Source organism: Bubalus kerabau, chromosome 15 (genome assembly GCF_029407905.1).
Source record: "Bubalus kerabau isolate K-KA32 ecotype Philippines breed swamp buffalo chromosome 15, PCC_UOA_SB_1v2, whole genome shotgun sequence".
NCBI classification, from domain to species: Eukaryota; Metazoa; Chordata; class Mammalia; order Artiodactyla; family Bovidae; genus Bubalus; species Bubalus kerabau.
In genome coordinates this window covers 17,740,726-17,763,253 of record NC_073638.1, presented here as the reverse complement: position 1 = coordinate 17,763,253, position 22,528 = coordinate 17,740,726, and the positions used below count along the sequence as shown (strand labels likewise).

The 22,528-nt window shown below is 37.7% G+C and overlaps 1 protein-coding gene across 11 annotated transcripts in view; it reads right to left on the bottom strand.

Moving 5' to 3' along the window:
• ATM (ATM serine/threonine kinase) overlaps positions 1–22,528 on the bottom strand; it is a 154,854-nt gene that overhangs the window by 113,425 nt on the left and 18,901 nt on the right. For 8 of the 11 annotated variants that reach the window (XM_055547803.1, XM_055547804.1, XM_055547799.1 and 5 more), the window contains 3 exons: positions 16,137–16,302; positions 15,242–15,480; positions 13,494–13,657 (listed from right to left, as the gene is read on the bottom strand). The exons of 1 other annotated variant lie outside the window; for it this stretch is intronic. In XM_055547803.1, coding sequence (XP_055403778.1) covers positions 13,494–13,657; positions 15,242–15,480; positions 16,137–16,302 — 569 coding nt within the window. Of the gene's footprint in view, positions 1–1,671; positions 5,263–11,950; positions 12,614–13,493; positions 13,658–15,241; positions 15,481–16,136; positions 16,303–22,528 lie in introns of those variants that run through there. 2 more of the 11 variants (XM_055547807.1, XM_055547806.1) reach the window with 2 other exon arrangements.

The following is a 22,528-nucleotide window of genomic DNA, read 5'->3' as shown; positions in this document are numbered from 1 at the left end:
TTGTTTGTTCTTTCTCTACCTCCTTTAGGTATAAGGTTAGGCTATTTATTTGAGATTTTTCTTATTTTCTGAGGTAAGCTTGTTTGCTATAAACTTAGATGTGTCTCAGATAATCACGATGGTGTGATCACTGACCTAGAGTCAGACATCCTGGAATGTGAAGTCAAGTGGGCCTTAGAAAGCATCACTACGAACAAAGCTAGTGGAGGTGAGGGAATTCCAGTTGAGCTATTCCAAATCCTGAAAGATGATGCTGTGAAAGTGCTGCACTCAATATGCCAGCAAATTTGGAAAACTCAGCAGTGGCCACAGGACTGGAAAAGATCAGTTTTCATTCCAATCCCAAAGAAAGGCAATGCCAAAGAATGCTCAAACTACCGCACAATTCCACTCATCTCACACGCTAGTAAAGTAATGCTCAGAATTCTCCAAGCCAGGCTTCAGCAATATGTGAACCATGAACTTCCAGATGTTCAAGCTGGTTTTAGAAAAGGCAGAGGAACCAGAGATCAAATTGCCAACATCCGCTGGATCATAGAAAAACAAGAGAGTTCCAGAAAAACATCTATTTCTGCTTTATTGACTATGCCAAAGCCTTTGACTGTGTGGATCACAATAAACTGTGGAAAATTCTGAAAGAGATGGGAATACTAGACCACCTGACCTGCCTCTTGAGAAATCTGTATGCAGGTCAGGAAGCAACAGTTAGAACTGGACATGGAACCACAGACTGATTCCAAATAGGAAAAGGAGTTCATCAAGGCTGTATGTTGTCACCCTGCTTATTTAACTTATATGCAGAGTACATCATGAGAAATGCTGGACTGGAAGAAACACAAGCTGGAATCAAGATTGCCGGGAGAAATATCAATAACCTCAGATATGCAGATGACACCACTCTTATGGCAGAAAGTGAAGAGGAACTCAGGAGCCTCTTGATGAAAGTGAAAGTGGAGAGTGAAAAAGTTGGCTTAAAGCTCAACATTCAGAAAACGAAGATCATGGCATCCGGTCCCATCACTTCGTGGGAAATAGATGGGGAAACAGTGGAAACAGTGTCAGACTTTATTTTTCTGGGCTCCAAAATCACTGCAGATGGTGATTGCAGCCATGAAATTAAAAGACGCTTACTCCTTGGAAGCAAAGTTATGACCAACCTAGATAGCATATTCAAAAGCAGAGACATTACTTTGCCAACAAAGGTTAGTCTAGTCAAGGTTATGGCTTTTCCTGTGGTCATGTATGGATGTGAGAGTTGGACTGTGAAGGCTGAGCCCCGAAGAAGTGATGCTTTTGAACTGTGGTGTTGGAGAAGACTCTTGAGAGTCCCTTGGACTGCAAGGAGATCCAACCAGTCCATTCTGAAGGAGATCAGCCCTGGGATTTCTTTGGAAGGAATGATGCTAAAGCTGAAACTCCAGTACTTTGGCCACCTCATGCGAAGAGTTGACTCATTGGAAAAGACTCTGATGCTGGGAGGGATTGGGGGCAGGAGGAGAAGGGATGACAGAGGATGAGATGGCTGGATTGGCTGGATGGCATCACTGACTCGATGGACATGAGTTTGAGTGAACTCCGGGAGTTGGTGGTGGACAGGGAGGCCTGGCGTGCTGCCATTCATGGGGTCGCAAAGAGTAGGACACGACTGAGCGACTGATCTGATCTGATCTGATCATAGGTTTTATTTGTTTTTATTATTTTTTAAATATATACATTTTATTGAAGTATAGTTGACTTAACAGTGTTTCAAGTGTACAACAAAGTGATTCAGTTATACAAATACACATATATTATTTTTGAAATTACTTTCCATCATAGGTTATTACAAGGTATTAACTATAGTTCCCTATGCTATACAGTGAATCTTTCTTGCTTGCTACATATTTACTTTTTAATTACAAATCTACCATTCTATTTAATATTAAGTCAAACAAAAGGAATCAAAATTGCACAATTTTTTTAGTCAGGCAAAGATGCATGTTTTCTAAATTTTTATATTTACAAATATTTAAAAGTATATATATTAGGTAATATATTATAAATATTCATGTATGTGTGTGTGTGTGTATATATATATATATACACACACACACACAAAGCTTTTCTACTACATTGATAAAGGCTTCAGAAAGAAGCCTTAAAAATAGCCATAAAAAAAGAGGAGTTGGAGAATATAAACTAAAGGAAACAGGAATAGTGATTATTAAATAGAAAAATTGAAACAAACTAGATAAAAGTAAAAGATCATTGAATAGTCCAGTTGCTTTTAAACATGACTGCTCTTATAAACTTATTTGGAGCTCTGAAGGAAAAAAAGATACATCTTAGCATTTGTAGTTTTCAAAACATTTGAAGATAATTCTGATATGCAACTGGATTTTAAAAAGAAATAACAGGTTTTTCTACTAGATCCTAGTTTTGATAATACAGAATTCTATTACTTTTTTATGGATCAATCATGATACAATGGTATTAAGTGAGTAATAGTTACATAATCATAATAGTAAAAGATGTTTATCAGTTTTCCAATTAATAGTGAAGTCGCTCAGTTGTGTCGGACTCTTTGCGACCCCATGGACTGTAGCCTACCAGGCTCCTCTGTCCATGGGATTTTCCAGGCCGTAGTCCTGGAGTGGATTGCCATTTCCTTCTCCAGGGGATCTTCCCAACCCAGGGATCAAACCCAGGTCTCCCGCATTGTAAACAGGCACTTTATCATCTGAGCCACCAGGGAAGTCTTCACAATTAATAGCCAGACATAAAATAAAAGATAATTACAATTGCAAGCGCTAATGGGAACATGATTAACAATATAAAATAATTACATACAATTTGCGGGGGGTCAAGCAGAGATAAGTAGAAGGGCATACATGCACATGCTTTCATCCACTGAGTCAGTCTGTATCTTTTGGTTGGTGCATTTAATCCATTTACATTTAAGGTAATTATCAACAGAGGAACCTGGCAGGTTACAGTCCATGGGGTGGCAAGAGTCGGACATGACTTAGCAACTACACCACCACCACCACCATCACCACCACCATCAATATGTATGATCCTATTACCGTTTTCTTTATTGTTTGGGGTTTATTTTCTGTAGGTCTTTTCCTTCTCTTTTGTTTCCTGCATACAGAAATTCCTTTTGCATCTGTTGTAAAGCTAGTTTGGAGGTGCTGAGTTCTCTTGGCTTATGTGTGTCTGGAAAGCTTTTGGTATCACCATAATATGTGAAGGAGAGTCATGCTGCGTAGAGTATTTTTGGTTGTTAGGTTCTTTCCTTTCTTCCTTTTCATCATCATACCATTCCCTTCAGGCTTGTAGAGTTTTTATTGAGAAATCAGTTGATAGCCTGATGGGAGTTCCTTGTATGTTATTTGCTGTTTTCCCTTTTGCTTTTAGTATTTTATCTCTGCCTTTAATTTTTTTCAGTTTGATTACTGTCTCAGTGTGTTCTTCCTTGATTATCCTTCCTGGGACTCTCTGTGCTTCCTGGACTTGGTTGACTATTTCCTTTCCCATGTTCAGGAAGTGTTCAGCTATTATCTCTTCAAATATTTTCTCAGGTCCTTTCTCTCTCTCTCTGTTCTCCTTCTGGGACCCCTATAATATGAATGTTGGTGCATTTAATGTTGTCCAAGAGGACTCTTAGGCTGTCTTCATTTCTTTTGATTTTTCCCCTTATCTTCTGTTCTGTGGCATTGATTTCCACCATTCTGTCCTCCAGGACATTTATCTATTCTTCTGCCTCAGTTATTCTGCTCTTGATTCCTTCTAGTGTATTATTCATTTCTATTTGTTCTTTTGCTCTTCTAGGTCTTTGGTAAACATTTCTCACATCTTCTTAATCTTTTCTTCCATTCTTTTCCAGAGATCCTAGATCATCTTCACTATCATTATTCCAAATTCTTTTTCTGGAAGGTTGCCTATCTCCAATCCGTTTAGTTGTTTTTCAGGGATTTTATCTTGTCCCTAATTCTCAGACATAACTTTATGCTTTTCCATCATGATTAACTTTCTGTAAAATGGTTTTTGTTTTAGCTGCTGTGAGACTGTGCTTCTTGCTTCTTCTGTCTGCCCTCTGATGGATGAAGCTAAGAGGCTTGTGTAAACTTCCTGATGAGAGGGACTGGTGATGGGAAAAACTGGGTCTTGCTCTTGTGGGCAAGGCCTTGCTCAGTAAAGCTTTAATCCAATTATCTGCCAATGAGTGGGGCTGCATTCCCTACTGGTAGTTGCTCGCCTGAGGCAAGCCAGTCTTAGGGTCTATGGGCCCTATGGTAGGGTCAATGGTGAACTCCAAGAGGGCTGATGCCAAGGGGGAACGTTCCAGTGCCCCTGTCCCTGTAGTGAGTCCTGCCAACCCACAAAGCCCTCCAACACCATCAGGTAGTTTTGGTTCATTCTCCTATGGGGTCACTGCTCCACTCCTACGGGTCTCGGTGAGCACAAAATTTTGTTTGTGCCCTCCAAGACTGGAGTCTCTGTTTCCTCATTCCTTTGGAAGGCCTATAATCAAATCCTGCTGGCCCTCAAGCCCAGATTTGCTGGGAATTCCCAGTCCCTTTGTCGGATCCCTATGCTGGGAAGCCTGAGTTGTGGTTCAGAAGCTTCACAACAGTGCAAGAACAACTTTGGTTTTACTGTTCTCCAGTCTGGGTGACCTACCCAGCACATGTGGGATTTGATTTTATCATGATTGCACTCCACCTACTGTCTTGCTGGGGCTTCTTCTGTGTCTTTAGACATGGGATATCTTTTCTTGGAGGGTTCCAGCATACTCCTATCAATGGTTGTTCAATACTTAGTTGTAATTTTGGTGCTCTCACAGGAGGAGTTGAGCGCATGTACTTCTACTCTACCATCTTGAACTGGAAGCCCAGTTTTATTTGTTTTTTATTTTATTTATTTATTTTTGGCTGAGCTGGGTCTTTGTTACTATGCCTAGGCTTTCTCTAGTGATGGCAACCAGGGGCTACTCTCTAGTTGATGTATCAGAGTTTCTTCTAGTTGAGGTGTCAGAGCTTCTTATGGTGGTGACTTTTCTTATTGAAAAGCATGGGCTCTAGAGTGTGTGGGCTTCAGTAGTTGCAATGTGTGGGTTCAGTTGTTTTAGCCAATGGGCTTAGTTGCCCCATGGCATGTAGTATCTTCCTGGACCAGAGATCAAACCTGTGCCCCCTGCACTGGCAGGTGGATTCATAACCACCTTAACTGGACCACCAGGAAAGTCCTCCAACAGGTTTTAGATAAATGAAATAGAGACTAAAAAAAATAATAGAAAACATCACTGAAACTAAAAGATGGTTCTTGAAAAAATAAAACTGATAAAACTTTAGCCAGACTCATCAAGAAAAAAAAGGGAGCGGACCCAAATCAATATAATCAGAAATTAAAAAGAAGTTACAGCTAACGCCACAGAAATGCAAAGGATCATTAGAGACTACTATAGGCAACTATATGTCAATAAAATGGACAACCTAGAAAAAACAAATTCTTAGAAAGGTACAATCTGCCAAGACAGAACTGGGAAGAAATAGAAAATGTGAACAGACCAATAAACAGCAATGAAACTGAATCAGTAATTTTTAAAGCTCCTAACAAGCAAAAGTCCAGCAACAGATGCCTTAACAAGTGAATTCTATAACATTTACAGACTTAACACCTATCCTGAAACTATTTCAAAAAACTGTGGAGCCAGGAACAATTCTGAACACATTCGTTGAGGCCAGCATCACCCTGATACCAAAACCAGACAAATACATCATAAAAAAGAAAACTATAGACCAATATTACTGATGAACAGATGCAAAAATCCACAACAAAATACTAGCAAAAAAAATCCAACAATAGGTTAAAAAGATCATACCCTATGATCAAGTGGGATTTATCCCAGAAATTTAAGAATTTCTCAATATTTGAAAATCAGTAATAATATTATACCACATTAACAAGGTGAAAAATAAAAACCATATGATCATCTCAATAGATAGAATACAAAAAAAAATTTGATAAAACTCAACACCATTTATAATGAAAACTTCCTAGAAAGCAGACATAGAGGAAACATATGGTGAAAAGCTGAAAGCATTCCTCTGAGATCAGGAAAAGAAAAGAATGTCTACTTTCACCACTTTTATATAACATGACTTTGAAAGTCCTAGCCATGGCAATCAGAAAAAAAGAAAAAAAGGAATATAAATTGGAAAGGAAGAAGCAAAACTGTCACTGTTTTTGTGGATGACAGGATACTATATGTAGAAAATCCTAAAGATGTCACCAGAAAAACTACAAGAGTTCATCAATGAACTGGGTAAAGATGTAGGATATAAAAATAATATACAGAAATCTGTTACAATTTTATATGCTAATAACAAATGACCAGAAAATGAAATTAAGGAACAATCCCATTTACCACTGCCTTAGAAAGAATAAAATACCTAGGAATAAACCTTTTGCCTACAGGAGGCTAAAAGCCTATCCTCAGAAAACTGTAAGACTGATAAAAGAAACTAAACACAACACAAACAGACAGAAAGATATGCTGTATTCTTGGATTGGAGAAATCAATATTATTAAAATGACCATATTACCCCAGACAATCTATAGATTCAACACCGCCACCTCCAAGTTGCTTCAGTTGTGTCCGACTCTGTGTGACCCCATAGATGGCAGCCCACCAGGCTCCCCCATCCCTGGGATTCTCCAGGCAAGAACATTGGAGTGGGTTGCCATTGCCTTCTCCAATGCATGAAAGTAAAAAGTGAAAGTGAAGTCGCTCAGTCGTGTCCCACTCTTAGCGACCCCATGGACTGCAGCCTACCAGGCTCCTCCGTCCATGGGATTTTCCAGGCAAGAGTACTGGAGTGGGGTGCCATTGCCTTCTCCGTAGATTCAACACAATCCTTATCAAAATGCCAATGATGGACTTCCCTGGTAGTCCAGGGATTAGGACTCCATGTTTCCACTGCAGGGGTTGGGGGCGGGAAGGGGGAATGGGTTCAATCCCTGGTTGGGGAACTAAGATCCTGCATGCTGTCTGTGGCCAAAACAAAATGACACTAATGATATTTTCCCAGAACCAGAACAAATAACTTTAAAATTTGTATGGAAACACAAAAGTCCCCAAATAGCCAAACAGTCTTGAGAAAAAAGAACAGAGCTGGAGGAATCACACTCCCTGCCCTCAGACCATACAGACTACAAAGGTTATGATAATCAAGAGTATGGAACTGGCACAAACACAGACACATAGATCACTAGAACAGTGTATAGTCCAGAAATAAACCCTTGTACTTATGGTCAGTTAATCTATGACAAAGGAGACAAGAATATACAATGGAGAAAAGACAGTTTCTTCAATAAGTGGTGCTGGGGAAACTGGACAGCTACATGTAAAAGAATCAAATTAGAACATTCTCCAACACCATATTAAAAAAAAAAGTTGGATTAAATACGTAAAAGACTGAATACTAAAAAACTCCTAGAGGAAAAGATAGGCGGAACATCCTTTGATATAAATCATAGCAATACTTTTTTTTTGATCTGTCTCTTAAAGAAAAGGAAATAAAAACAAAATAAACAAATGAGACCTAATTAAACACACAAGTTTTGAACACCAAAGAAAAGTACCCACAAAACAAAAATACAAAAATTAACAAGGAAACACAAACTTTAAACGATACAATAGACCAGTTAGACCTAACTGATATCTATAGGACATTTCATCCCAAAATAATAAATTTCACCTTTTTCTCAAGCGCACATGGAACCTTCTCCAGGATAGATCACATCCTGGGCCATAAAGCTAGCCTTGGTATATTCAAAAAAATAGAAATCATTCCAAGCATCTTTTCTGACCACAATGCAGTAAGATTAGATCTCAATTACAAGAGAAAAACTATTAAAAATTCCAACATATGGAAGCTGAACAACACGCTGCTGAATAACCAACAAATCACAGAAGAAATCAAAAAAGAAATCAAAATTTGCATAGAAACGAATGAAAATGAAAACACAACAACCCAAAACCTGTGGGACACTGTAAAAGCAGTCCTAAGGGGAAAGTTCATAGCAATACAGGCACACCTCAAGAAACAAGAAAAAAGTCAAATAAATAACCTAACTCTACACCTAAAGCAACTAGAAAAGGAAGAAATGAAGAACCCCAGGGTTAGTAGAAGGAAAGAAATCTTAAAACTTAGAGCAGAAATAAATGCAAAAGAAACAAAAGAGATCATAGCAAAAATCAACAAAACCAAAAGCTGGTTTTTTGAAAGGATAAATAAAATTGACAAACCATTAGCCAGACTCATCAAGAAACAAAGGGAGAAAAATCAAATCAATAAAATTAGAAATGAAAATGGAGAGATCACAACAGACAACACAGAAATACAAAGGATCATAAGAGACTACTATCAGCAATTATATGCCAATGAAATGGACAACGTGGAAGAAATGGACAAATTCTTAGAAAAGTACAACTTTCCAAAACTCGACCAGGAAGAAATAGAAAATCTTAACAGACCCATCACAAGCACGGAAATTGAAACTGTAATCAAAAATCTTCCAGCAAACAAAAGCCCAGGTCCAGACGGCTTCACAGCTGAATTCTATCAAAAATTTAGAGAAGAGCTAACACCTATCCTGCTCAAACTCTTCCAGAAAATTGCAGAGGATGGTAAACTTCCAAACTCATTCTATGAGGCCACCATCACCCTAATACCAAAACCTGACAAAGATCCCACAAAAAAAGAAAACTACAGGCCAATATCACTGATGAACATAGATGCAAAAATCCTTAACAAAATTCTAGCAATCAGAATCCAACAACACATTAAAAAGATCATACACCATGACCAAGTGGGCTTTATCCCAGGGATGCAAGGATTCTTCAATATCCGCAAATCAATCAATGTAATACACCACATTAACAAACTGAAAAATAAAAACCATATGATTATCTCAATAGATGCAGAGAAAGCCTTTGACAAAATTCAACATCCATTTATGATCAAAACTCTGCAGAAAGCAGGAATAGAAGGAACATACCTCAACATAATAAAAGCTATATATGACAAACCCACAGCAAACATTATCCTCAATGGTGAAAAATTGAAAGCATTTCCTCTAAAGTCAGGAACAAGACAAGGGTGCCCACTTTCACCACTACTATTCAACATAGTTTTGGAAGTTTTGGCCACAGCAATCAGAGCAGAAAAAGAAATAAAAGGAATCCAAATTGGAAAAGAAGAAGTAAAGCTCTCACTGTTTGCAGATGACATGATCCTCTACATAGAAAACCCTAAAGACTCCACCAGAAAATTACTAGAACTAATCAATGACTATAGTAAAGTTGCAGGATATAAAATCAACACACAGAAATCCCTTGCATTCCTATACACTAATAATGAGAAAACAGAAAGAGAAATTAAGGAAACAATTCCATTCACCATTGCAACGGAAAGAATAAAATACTTAGGAATATATCTACCTAAAGAAACTAAAGACCTATATATAGAAAACTATAAAACACTGGTGAAAGAAATCAGAGAGGACACTAACAGATGGAGAAATATACCATGTTCATGGATTGGAAGAATCAATATAGTGAAAATGAGTATACTACCCAAAGCAATCTATAGATTCAATGCAATCCCTATCAAGCTACCAACAGTCTTCTTCACAGAGCTAGAACAAATAATTTCACAATTTGTATGGAAATACAAAAAACCTCGAATAGCCAAAGCGATCTTGAGAAAGAAGAAGGGAACTGGAGGAATCAACCTACCTGACTTCAGGCTCTACTACAAAGCCACAGTCATCAAGACAGTATGGTACTGGCACAAAGACAGAAATATCGGTCAATGGAACAAAATAGAAAGCCCAGAGATAAATCCACGCACATATGGACACCTTATCTTTGACAAGGAGGCAAGAATATACAATGGATTAAAGACAATCTCTTTAACAAGTGGTGCTGGGAAAACTGGTCAACCACTTGTAAAAGAATGAAACTAGAACACTTTCTAACACCATACACAAAAATAAACTCAAAATGGATTAAAGATCTAAATGTAAGAACAGAAACTATAAAACTCCTAGAGGAGAACATAGGCAAAACACTCTCTGACATACATCACAGCAGGATCCTCTATGACCCACCTCCCAGAATATTGGAAATAAAAGCAAAAATAAACAAATGGGACCTAATTAACCTTAAAAGCTTCTGCACATCAAAGGAAACTATTAGCAAGGTGAAAAGACAGCCTTCAGAATGGGAGAAGATAATAGCAAATGAAGCAACTGACAAACAACTAATCTCGAGAATATACAAGCAACTCCTACAGCTCAACTCCAAAAAAATAAATGACCCAATCAAAAAATGGGCCAAAGAACTAAATAGACATTTCTCCAAAGAAGACATACAGATGGCTCACAAACACATGAAAAGATGCTCAACATCATTCATTATCAGAGAAATGCAAATCAAAACCACTATGAGGTACCATTTCACACCAGTCAGAATGGCTGCGATCCAAAAGTCTACAAGTAATAAATGCTGGAGAGGGTGTGGAGAAAAGGGAACCCTCTTCCACTGTTGGTGGGAATGCAAACTAGTACAGCCACTATGGAGAACAGTGTGGAGATTCCTTAAAAAACTGGAACTAGAACTGCCTTATGACCCAGCAATCCCACTGCTGGGCATACACACTGAGGAAACCAGAAGGGAAAGAGACACGTGTGCCCCAATGTTCATCGCAGCACTGTTTATAATAGCCAGGACATGGAAGCAACCTAGATGTCCATCAGCAGATGAATGGATAAGAAAGCTATGGTACATATACACAATGGAGTATTACTCAGTCATTAAAAAGAATACATTTGAATCAGTTCTAATGAGGTGGATGAAACTGGAGCCTATTATACAGAGTGAAGTAAGCCAGAAAGAAAAACACCAATACAGTATACTAACGCATATATATGGAATTTAGAAAGATGGTAACAATAACCCTGTGTACGAGACAGCCAAAGAGACACTGATGTATAGAACAGTCTTATGGACTCTGTGGGAGAGGGAGAGGGTGGGAAGATTTGGGAGAATGGCATTGAAACATGTAAAATATCATGTATGAAACGAGCTGCCAGTCCAGGTTCGATGCACGATACTGGATGCTTGGGGCTGGTGCACTGGGACGACCCAGAGAGATGGAATGGGGAGGGAGGAGGGAGGAGGGTTCAGGATGGGGAACACATGTATACCTGTGGCGGATTCATTTTGATATTTGGCAAAACTAATACAATTATGTAAAGTTTAAAAAAAAAAAAAATACAACCTACTGAATGGGAGAAAATGTTAGCAAGTGATATGGCCAGTAACAGGTTAATATCCAACATATATAAACAACTCATACAACTTATCAAACAAACAAACAACCTGATTAAAAAATGGGCAGAAGGGGAAATTCCCTGGTGGTACAGTGGATAGGAATCTGCTTGCCAATGCAGGAGGCATGGGTTCGATCCCTAGTCTAGGAAGATTCCACATGCCACAGAGCAACTAAGGCCTTTCTGCACAACTCACTGAGCTTGTGTGCTGCAACTACTGAAACCCAGGCACCTAGAGTCCATACTCCGTGATAAGAGAAGCCACCACAGTGAGAAGCCAGTGTACTGCAATGAAGAGTAGCCCCTGCTCACCACAACTAGAGAAAGCCCATGTGCAACAACAAAGACCCAGTGCAACCAAAAATAAAATAAATAAATAAATAAGTTTTTAAAAATGGGCAGAAGACCTGAACAGATATTTTTTTAAAGAGGAAATGCAGATGACCAACAGGCAGAAGAAAAGATGCTCAACATTGCTAATTATCAGGGAAATGCAAATCAAAACCATATCACCTCATCGCTGTCACAATGTTTATCGTGGTTATCATCAAAAAGAACACAAATAACAAATGCTGGCAAGGACATGGGGAAAAGGGATCCCTTTTACACTGTTGGTGGGATGTAAATTGGGGCAGCTAATGTGGAAAACAGTTTGATAGTTACTCAAAAGACTAAAATCAGAATTACCCTACAACCCAGTAAAATTCTCCTGGGTATATAGCTGTAAAAAACAAAAGTACTAATTTGAAAACATATATGCAACCAATGTTTACAGCAGCATTACTTACAACTGAAAGATATGCAAGCAACTTCAGTGTCCATCAAGAAATGAATGGATACACACCCACACACACAAAATACTACTACTCAGTCATTAAAAAAGAAAGGTCTGCCATTTGCAGCAATACGGATAGACTTGGAAGGCATTTAAATGAAATAAGTCAGAGAAAGACAAATATTGTATGATATCAAGTACATGTGGAATCTAAAAATACAACAAACTAATGAATATAATAAAAAAGCTGCAGATGCACAGATACAGAGAACAAACTAGTGGTTACAAGTAGGGTGTCTTAGTTGCTCAGTTGTGTCCAACTCTTTGTAACCTCATGGACTGTAGCCCGCCAGGCTCCTCTGTCCATGGAATTCTCCAGGCAAGAATACTGCAGTGGGCAGCCATTCCCTTCTCCAGGGGATCTTCCCAACTCAGGGACTGAACCCACATTTCCTGCATTGCGGGAAGATTCTTTACCTTCTGAGCCACCAGGGAAGGGGTGTACAAACTACTGAGTGGAAGTTTGTAAGGACATACTACAACACAGGAAATACCGCTAATATTATGTAGTAACTGTAAATGGAATATAACCTTTAAAAATTGTATTGAAAATAAAAAATTTTTTAAATTCTTCTATAGAGAAAAAAAAACACTAAGCCATCACCTGATGAGCTGGTAAACAAAATGTAATATATCCTTACAACTGAATATTATTCAGTGATAAAGAATGAACTACTGATTCATGGTACAACATGGAAGAACCTTGAATACATTATGCTTAGTGAAAGAAGCCAGACACAAAATACTGCACATTATATGATTCCATTTATATGAAATGACCAAAACAGGCAAATCGACAGAGGCAGAAAGTAGATTAGTGGCTGGCTGCTAGGAACTGGAAGAAGCAGGGAATTGAAACTGACTGCTGATAGGTACAAGGTTTATTTTGGCAGTGATGGAAAGGCTCTGGAATTAGTGGTGATGGTTGCACAACACAGTGAAAAGGCTAACAACCACTGAATTATATATACTGTTTAAAATAACGAATTTTATGCCATATGATTTTTAAATCAGTAGGGAAAAAAAGAAACATATAGGGTTAGGATAACCTTATTTCCTCTAGATAACTTTTTTAAGAATGGAAAAGTCCATCATCAGTTTTTACTGTTTATATTTGCAAGATAGTTATTTTGTAAGTTAGAAGAACAATTCTAAATATTTATGGTGTTTTGAAAGGAATCAACATGTACAGAGTAATTTTATAAGCTTTTTACAGGCCTAATAAAAAGGAAAATGAATGGGAAATTTCAAAATGTGACAAGATCTACTATACCTGGTGACAAATATCTGCCATCAATTCAATCAAGTTTTCCTTAACAGCAATATTACGAGATCCTGAAGTGTATTTCCCTCTGCTTCCTATATGACTTATTTCATTAACTAGCAAATCATACAGGTTGTGTAAAATACTTCTCCACTTTCTTGATTCGTAAGCACCTGTAATGTTAAAAAATAATTAAAATATAATCTATATATACAATCCATTTGTACTGCCAACTCCCACAAAACCATTCAGCTGTTGAGGTAGAAACATTAGAAGACATCTGGTGCAGTCTATTTACTACTAATGGCTCCTCTGACTATATCCTTGACAAGCTCTACTTCCTAATGATGTCCACCTCACACTCAGTTAACTGTATATGCTTTGAGGAGAGAGGAAATAAAAGAAAAGTTTGATTGAGATTTTGATTAAATTGGCTAGAGAAAGTTTGATAAGAATATGGAAGAATTTAAAAAAAATAATACAATTAATACATCCCCTCTTTTATATGAGAACCAGCTTCTCTGCATGCCTTTGTTTAACAGAAAAACATTACCAATTTCTTCAACAAGTGTACAAATAACATGTTACCCAGACACATCATCTCTCCTCTTTCCCTAGACTCACTCCAGTCAACTTATGTCTCTTAAAAATGCTTATTCTACAAAATCTCATGAGCATACCAGAATACTCACAATTCTGATCTAACAAGTATGAGGAACAAACAGTGGGGCTATTACTTTCCACAAACAAAGAACCTATTTAAAATCTATTAATGAATTTAATTTAATCTATTTAAGAACTTAATATAATCTATTAATGTAGCCTAAAACTGTGTTAGCATTTCTGACAGCCTTATCATCTGCCGATTTTCAATTCATCCTAAACATGCATTTAACTAAAACCCTAAATATATCACACCATCCCCTAATAAGCCTAATTTTCATTCTGGTGAGAGCTATATGAAAGATGAAAAACTGAGAAAAGTCAGTATTCTTTGACCTATGGTCATTTCATGGCTATAAATACATCTAACTATGTATACTAGAAGAACGCACAAAACACACACAGCTGGTTGTGATAAAGTAAGGTCATTATACTAACCAGGATGAATTGGCTTAAAAGCTAGTATCAGCAAGAGTCAAAACATAGCCTAAGCATGAGTGAACTCATTGAATTCCGGTTCTACCCACTAAAATTCTTGTCTACCGAATGGAACTACACCATCCAAGCAATACTCTCTTGGTGAAAGATTAACCTAAAGGAATGAAGGGAGGGTAAGTAATTTATTTTCAGTTTTCCTAGCAAACAGAAGCCTGGAATAACTATGAGGTTTGAGGCAATATGTATTTATCTTCATTGGGAACTGACATCTAGCTGGTTCAGTCCATATTTATCTATTTTATTTTTCTAGTAAAAGCAATACATATGTAGATAAACAAGATCTTGCCTTCTCTGTGTCACACCTCTTAGCACCTAATTATTACTACATAATCACCTCCTAGAGGAAACAGTGTCTCATCTTTGTACTCCTCATAAATGCAGAACTGTACTAAACAAATGGCAATGCATGATATGATTTGCTACAACAGTTTCAATTTTTTTTTAAGAAAGTGAAAGATATCCTCATGACTAATTATATTACCATGCATAACAATCCAGAAGAAGATCATATCCTCCTGATCATACAGATTTCATATTTAACCCTTTGTATATCAATGAAGAAACAAATTCAAAATAGGAAAAAACTTTCTTTATACCTTTATCTTGAGTTTTGGCTCCCTTTGGATGATGAATATAAATTTGTAGCTGAAATAATTCAATAATTACTTCTTTTAAGGAATTATTAAGTCTCTGTTGAGTCCAAATATAAAGTAAGGTAGGAAGAATTTCATCTCCTAATTCACACACTCGAATTCGAAAGTTAACAGACAAAGTCTTGAGAAAGATAATAAATGCTGCTAAGATATGATTTAGACCTGCAGGGCTCTTTTCTTGGCTGTAACATAAAATAAAAAGACTTAATACAACAGGGGAAAATGCACAAACTGAAGACAGTTATGAAGTTGCACACTGAAAGAAAAAATTTGACATCCAAATAATCTTACTTTCAGACTTGTTCAGGAAAAAATAAAATAAAATAAAATCATAGCAGCATTGCATAGCAACAGCAAAAAACAGTTCTTAATTGGCACTAAGAGATCTGTTCTCTCTCCCTACTGCTAAAGCACTGTCTAAAAATAAACTAATCCATAATACCTACCACTTACAAAATAGTTCACATTATAAATTGGGTAATGTAGCACAATAAGATGTTGATATTTCCAAAACACATCCCCAATTCATTTTATTCTTAGCGCATTATACTTATCTTCGAAAATGGGGAAAATAAAAATACTTAAGAGGCCATAAAGCTTTCCCTGTTATTAAAAAAGCAAGACATCTCCCAACTCAAGAACATTATTTCACGTTCTGCATACTAAATATTCAGGAAGTACTGGACCTAACACTTTCTTAGGGAATCCACTAGTTCTACTATAACAGGTCCAACGCTTTCTTAAGATTGGTAAAAAATTGTAGTTACTGAATATAAAACACAGTCTTGTAAAAAGGATCAGATGGATTTCCAACACAAAACAAAAATAGACAGATTACCGTGCCTGGTGAATAGCCTTAGAAAAAAAATCCAAAAATTTGGGATTTAATCCATCAGTCTGTGAACAGCATCCTTTGGTCACAACTTGAATTATTCTTGCCACCAAAACTCTATTAATGTCTTGTGAAGGTTTAAGATATAGACTGCAATACACAGAGAACAATTCTTAAAAAAAAAAAAAAAAAAAGTATTAGTTATGTTTTTAAAAAGAAAACTATCAGAACATTTAATTAAATGCCACAATTCAAATTTTGGTAATCTCATAAACAAAACATTAAAAATTATACTAATTTGTATTTAATACAGTTAAAGAATCCCATCAATATTTAACTTTATAAATTAAACTGTCTTCAATACAGGAACAGGGCTTCCCTGGTGGATCAGTGGTAAAGACTCTGCCTGCCAGTGCAGGAGACACAGGTTTGATCCCTGGACCAGGAGATCCCATGTGCTGCAGAGCAGCTAAGCCTATGTGCCACAACTACTGAGGCCCACATGCCTAGAACCTGTGCTCTGCAGCACCGTGAAGAGAAGCCCAGGCACAGCAACTAAAAAGTAGTCTCTGCTCACCACAACTAGAGAAAAGTCCCCCAGAGACAAGGACCCAGCACAACCAAAAATAAAGAAATAAAAATCATTAAAAAAAAAAAAAAAAAAAAAAAAGACAGGAACAACTATAGGCAGCAAAGTATGTGAACACCAGTTTAAGAGCCAGACGTCAGACTTAATTTCTCTATTCCTAAATTCCTTTGGCTAGGCCCAACAAAGCACTTGAGACAGTGTGTTCTCCACAGTTTTATATTGCTTTATGCTAGTTGCCTAATAATGTGTGTATAGTGTGTCAGGAAGTGTGAGAAGACTGAGACTTTATGCTATTTGCAATCTAACAAATTAAAATACCAGGGGACTTCCCCAGTGGTCCAGTGGCTAAGACGCCACACTCCAAATGCAGGGGGCCCAGGTTCGACCCCTGGTCAGGGAACTAGATCCCATATGCAACAACTAAAAAGATACTACACGCTCCAACTAAAAAGATCCCACAGGTCACAACTAAAAGATCCTACATGTCGCAATGAAGACAGAAGATCCCATGTGCCACAATTAAGACCTGGTGCAGTCTATGGGGTTGCACAGAGTCGGACACGACTGAAGCGACTTAGCAGCAGCAGCAGCAGCAGTCAGATAAATGTAAAAAAAAAAATTAGAATACCAGTTTTATGGATACTGACAGAAGACATGAGATTCCTAATCAGAGAAAAAGGACAATTTCTCACAGCAATGATGGGTATTCAGAGTAGCCAGAATGAATAGAGTAGCCCATGAGTAACCAGAATATCTTTATTTTTTTTAAAAAATTTATTTTTGGCTGTGCTGCGTCTTCACTGATACGAGCAGCACACTCTCTCTTATTCCAGTGAGCGGGCTTCCCACTGAAGTAGCTTCTCTTGATGCAAAGCACAGGCTCTAGGGCGTGTGGGTTTCAGGAGTTGCAGCTCCCAGGCTCTAGAGCACCCACTCAACAGTCGTGGTGCATGCACTTAGCTGCTTTGTGGCATGTGGGATCCTCCCAGCTCAGGGATTGAACCCATGTCTCCTGCGCTGGCAGGTTGATTCTTTACCACTGAGCCACCAGGGAAGTCCAAGAGTCACCTTTTTGTTTCTATAATTTTTCTTTATTGTTTTCTGTGTTCATTGATTTCTGTTATTCTGCTTCAAGTCTTTGGATTTTTCTTTTTCTAGTTCTTGAGATGGAATCTAAGGTATATATTGATATACTTGGAATTTAAGGTATATATTGATATATTTACATATATATACTTGATATATTTCTTCTTTTCTAATGTAGTCATTTAATGCTATAAATTGCTCTCTCAACATTGTCAACATTTGTGAGATGTGACTAAAGTAGTGTTTAGAGAAAAATTTATTATATTAAATGCATGTACTGGGAAAAAAGCTCTCAAATTAATGATCTACATTTAAGAAACTAGAGAAGAAATGAAACCCAAAACAAACAGAAGGAACTAAAAATGTAAGATCAGAATCAGTAATCAAAGAGGCAATATCACAACAGAGCCTAAGCATATTAGAAGGATAGTGAGACAATATTTAAGAACGTTACACTCATACTTTCAACAGCTTACATGAAATGGACAAATTCTTAAAGAAACAAATAATCAAATATCATTGAAATATATAACCTAAATATATTGCATCTATATTGCATAACCTAAATCTTACATCTATTAAAGAAACTGAGTTCATAGTTAAAAACCTTACAACAACCATGACTTTCAAATTCAATATATAAAATAGATAATACATCATGCCCTAGTAGGGTATATAGCAGGAACATAAGGTTGAGTCAACCTATGAAAAACTAATCAACATAACTCACTATTATCAATAAACTAAGACAAAAAGTTCTATGATTATCTCAATATATGCAGGAAAAAATTTAACCTAATTCAATAACCACTCATGATAAAAAACCATGAGCAACCAGAACAGAAGGAAATGTCCTCAGCCTGTATCAATAGCTAACATGCTAATGAGCAAACACTGAATTTTTCCACCTAAAACCAGGAACAGGACAAGAAAGGATGTCTGTTCTCACCACTCCTAATCAAAATCATATTGGAGGAAAAACTATTAAAACTCTTGGAAGAAAAGAGAGGGGGAAAAGTTTCATGACATTGGATTTGGAAGTGATTTCTTGGAAATGACCCCCAAAGCACAGGCAACGAAAGAAAAAACAGATAAACTGTATTCATCAAATCAAAACCTTTTGTGCATCAGAGGACACTATCATCAGAATTAAAGGCAATCCACAAAAGTCTGTATAGTCTAAGCTATGGTTTTTCCAGTGGTCATGTACAGATGTGAAAGGTGGACCATAACGAAGGCTGAGGGCCGAAAAATTAATGCTTTCGAATTGTGGTGATGGAGAAGCCTCTTGAGCGTCCCTTCTTCAGCAAGAAGGTCAAATCAGTCAATCCTAAAGGAAATAAAACCTGAATATTCATTGAAAGACTGATGCTGAAGCTGAAGCTCCAACAGCCTGCCACCTGATGTGAAGAACTGACTCATCGGAAAAGACCCTGATATTGGGAAGGACTGAAGGCAGGAGGAGAAGGGGACGACAGAGGATGAGATGGTTGGATGGCATCACTGAGTCAACAGACATGAGTTTGAACAAACTTCACTCCAGGAGTGAAGGCCAGAGAAGCCTGGTATGCTGCAGTCCTTAGGGTTGCAAAGAGTCAGACATGACTTAGTAACTAAACAACAAGGAATTGTTAGGGGAAGCACACTGACTGAAACCACCCACCTTGGCCAGACACCATAGCAACCATTTGCATGAGTTGTTTTACGAAGGAGGTCCTGGTAAGGAACACAGAGCTATTAAGCCACCACCAACTGGAAGAGTCCGTTGGAGAAGGGGACGACAGAGGATAAGACGGTTGGACGGCATCACCGACTCGATGGACATGAGTTTGAGCAAGCTCCAAGAGCTGGTGATGAACAGGAAAGCTTGGTGTGCTGCAGTTCATGGGGTTGCAAAGAGTTGGACATGACTGAGCGACTGAACTGAACTGCAAGAGTTCAGGAAAGGTCAAAAGGTGACACCACGTGTCGAACCACCTCCCAGAATCCTTCTTGCTGACATCCATCTTGGATGAGCAATGCTTGTGCCACCAGGAAGGACTCTGAGTCAGAATGACTGGCCAAAGACAACCCAGAAACTAACCCCATCACCATAAACCCCAAGACTGCGAGCCACGTGGCAGAGCAGTTCTCCTGGGTTCCCTTACCCTGCTGCTCTCTGCCTGGGCACCTCTTCCCAATAAAATATCTTGCTTTTTCAGCACATGTGTCTCCTTGGACAATTCATTTCCAAGTGTTAAGACAAGAGCCCACTTTTGGGCCCCGGAAGGGGTCCCCCTTCCTACAACAGAATGGGAGAAAATATTTCCAAACCATATATCTGATAAGGGATTAATATTCAAAGTATATAAAGAACTCCTACAATCCAACAACAGCCAACCTTATAAAAACTGGGCAAAATATTTGAATAGACTTTTGTCTAGAGATGATATACAAATGGCCAAATAAGCATATGAAAAGTTTGACATCACTAGTCATTAAAGAAATGTAAACCAAAATTACAATGAGATACCACTTCCCATATATTTACCTTACATTAGGAATGCTATTATCAAAAAAAAGAAAGAAAATGAAGTGCTGGTGAGGGTGTGGAGAAATTGGAACACTTGTCCATTGCTGGTGAATATATAAAATGGTGTAGCCCTTGTGGAAAACAGTATGGTGAGTAGTTAAAAAATTAAACATAGAATCACCACATGATGCAGCAATTTCACTTCTGAATATATACCCAAAAGAACTGAAAGCAAGGACTCAAAGAGCTATTTGTACACCCATGTTTATAATAGCATTATTCACAGAAGCCTAACATACAAATAACCCAAGTGTCCAATGACAGATGAATGGGTAAAGAAAATGTAGTATATATAAACAATAGAATATCATTAAGACTTTAAAAAGAAGAAAACTCTGATGAATGCTACAACATGTGAACATTATGTTAAGTGAAATAAGTCATTCAGAAAAGGACAAATATTGTAGAATTTCATTTATAGGAGGTAGCTAGAGTAGTCAAATTCAGAGACAGAAAGCAGAATAGTTGCCAAGAGCTGGAGGAGGAAGTAGGGCAGGTTCTTATTTAGTGGATACAGTTTCAGTCTGCTGCTGCTGCTAAGTCGCTTCAGTCGTGTCCGACTCTGTGCGACCCCATAGACGGCAGCCCACCAGGCTCCCCTGCCCCTGGGATTCTCCAGGCAAGAACACTGGAGTGGGTTGCCATTTCCTTCTCCAATGCATGAAAGTGAAAAAATATAGTGAAGTCGCTCAGTCATGTCCGACTCCTAGCGACCCCATGGACTGCAGCCAACCAGGCCCCTCTGTCCATGGGATTTTCCAGGCAAGAGTACTGGAGTGGGGTGCCATTGCCTTCTTCGAGTTTCAGTTTAGGAAGAAGAAAAAAATTCTAGAAATGAGTGGTGATGGTTGCACAACAATGAATATTCTTAATACCACTGAATTGTATACATTAAAATGGTTAAAACAGTAAATTTTATGTTATGCATATCTAATCATTAAAAATACTTATACTGAGGTCTTAGCCAATATAAGGTGAAAAAAGAAATCAGGCCACATGGCTCAGTAAAACTCTCTATTACTTGCAGATGACATGACTGTCTAAACAGAAAATTCCCCAGAATGAACAAAAGAGGTGTTAGACCTAATAAGTGAGTGATTTTAGCAAGGTTCCAGATCGATATGGTATTTCTGAACAATATGGAAAAGAAAATGTTATTTAAAGACAGTAAACTTTACCAACTACAGCAGTATAAATCTAACAAAACTATACAAATTCTGCATATGCTGATAAATTAAAATGACCTAAATAAATGGAGAGATATATCATGCTCATGGACTGGAAGAGTCTATATTGTTTAGATGTCTATCTCTCCTAAATTGTTCAACAGGGTCAAAACAATCCAAATAAAACTGCTGCAGGACTTTTTGTAGAAATTAATATCTGATTCCAAAATATATAGAGAAATGTTGGTTTAGTCTTAGGCCATCTTCTCATCTCATATTAAGCTCTCTACCTAGACAATTTCATCCATAACAATGGCTTCAATAGCCACCTCTACCAAACACATTTTGAATGTAAACACCTCTTGAGCAGAGTTTCATTGAGTGAAGTCACTCAGTCGTGTCCGACTCTTTGCGACCCCACTAACTGTAGCCTACCAGATTCTTCCATCCATAGGATTTTCCAGGCAAGAATACTGGAGTGGGTTGCCATTTCCTTCTCCAGGAGATCTTCCAGACCCAGGGATTGAACCCGGATCTCCTGCATTGTAGGCCGACGCTTTACCATCTGAGCCACCAGGGAAGTCCAATTAGAGAAGTAAATTTCAGAGAAGGTAACTAACTAGAAAAATTCAACAAAAAGACTGATTATTATAAGTGGAGGTAGTTTCCTTAAAAATACAGAGAATTTCAGAGAATGTGCCAGATGATGGAATCATTATACAGAGACTAGAGGAATGACTGTCTATTTTTCAGAGAGACCCATTGTTACAAGTAATAATTAAAATGTACAAAATCCTAAATATTTAGGCTGAACTATTTTGGTGACAGATGTGTTGGAGTATCCTAGACATCACTGGCCTATTCTCCAAAGGCTGCTTCTAGGCTTTCTGAGGCCCTGTTTGAGACACAACTTCCTTTGTGTTCAGAAAAACAGCAAAGGCCCCAGATAGATAAGAAATTAACCAATAGCTGAGAAAACCTTTAT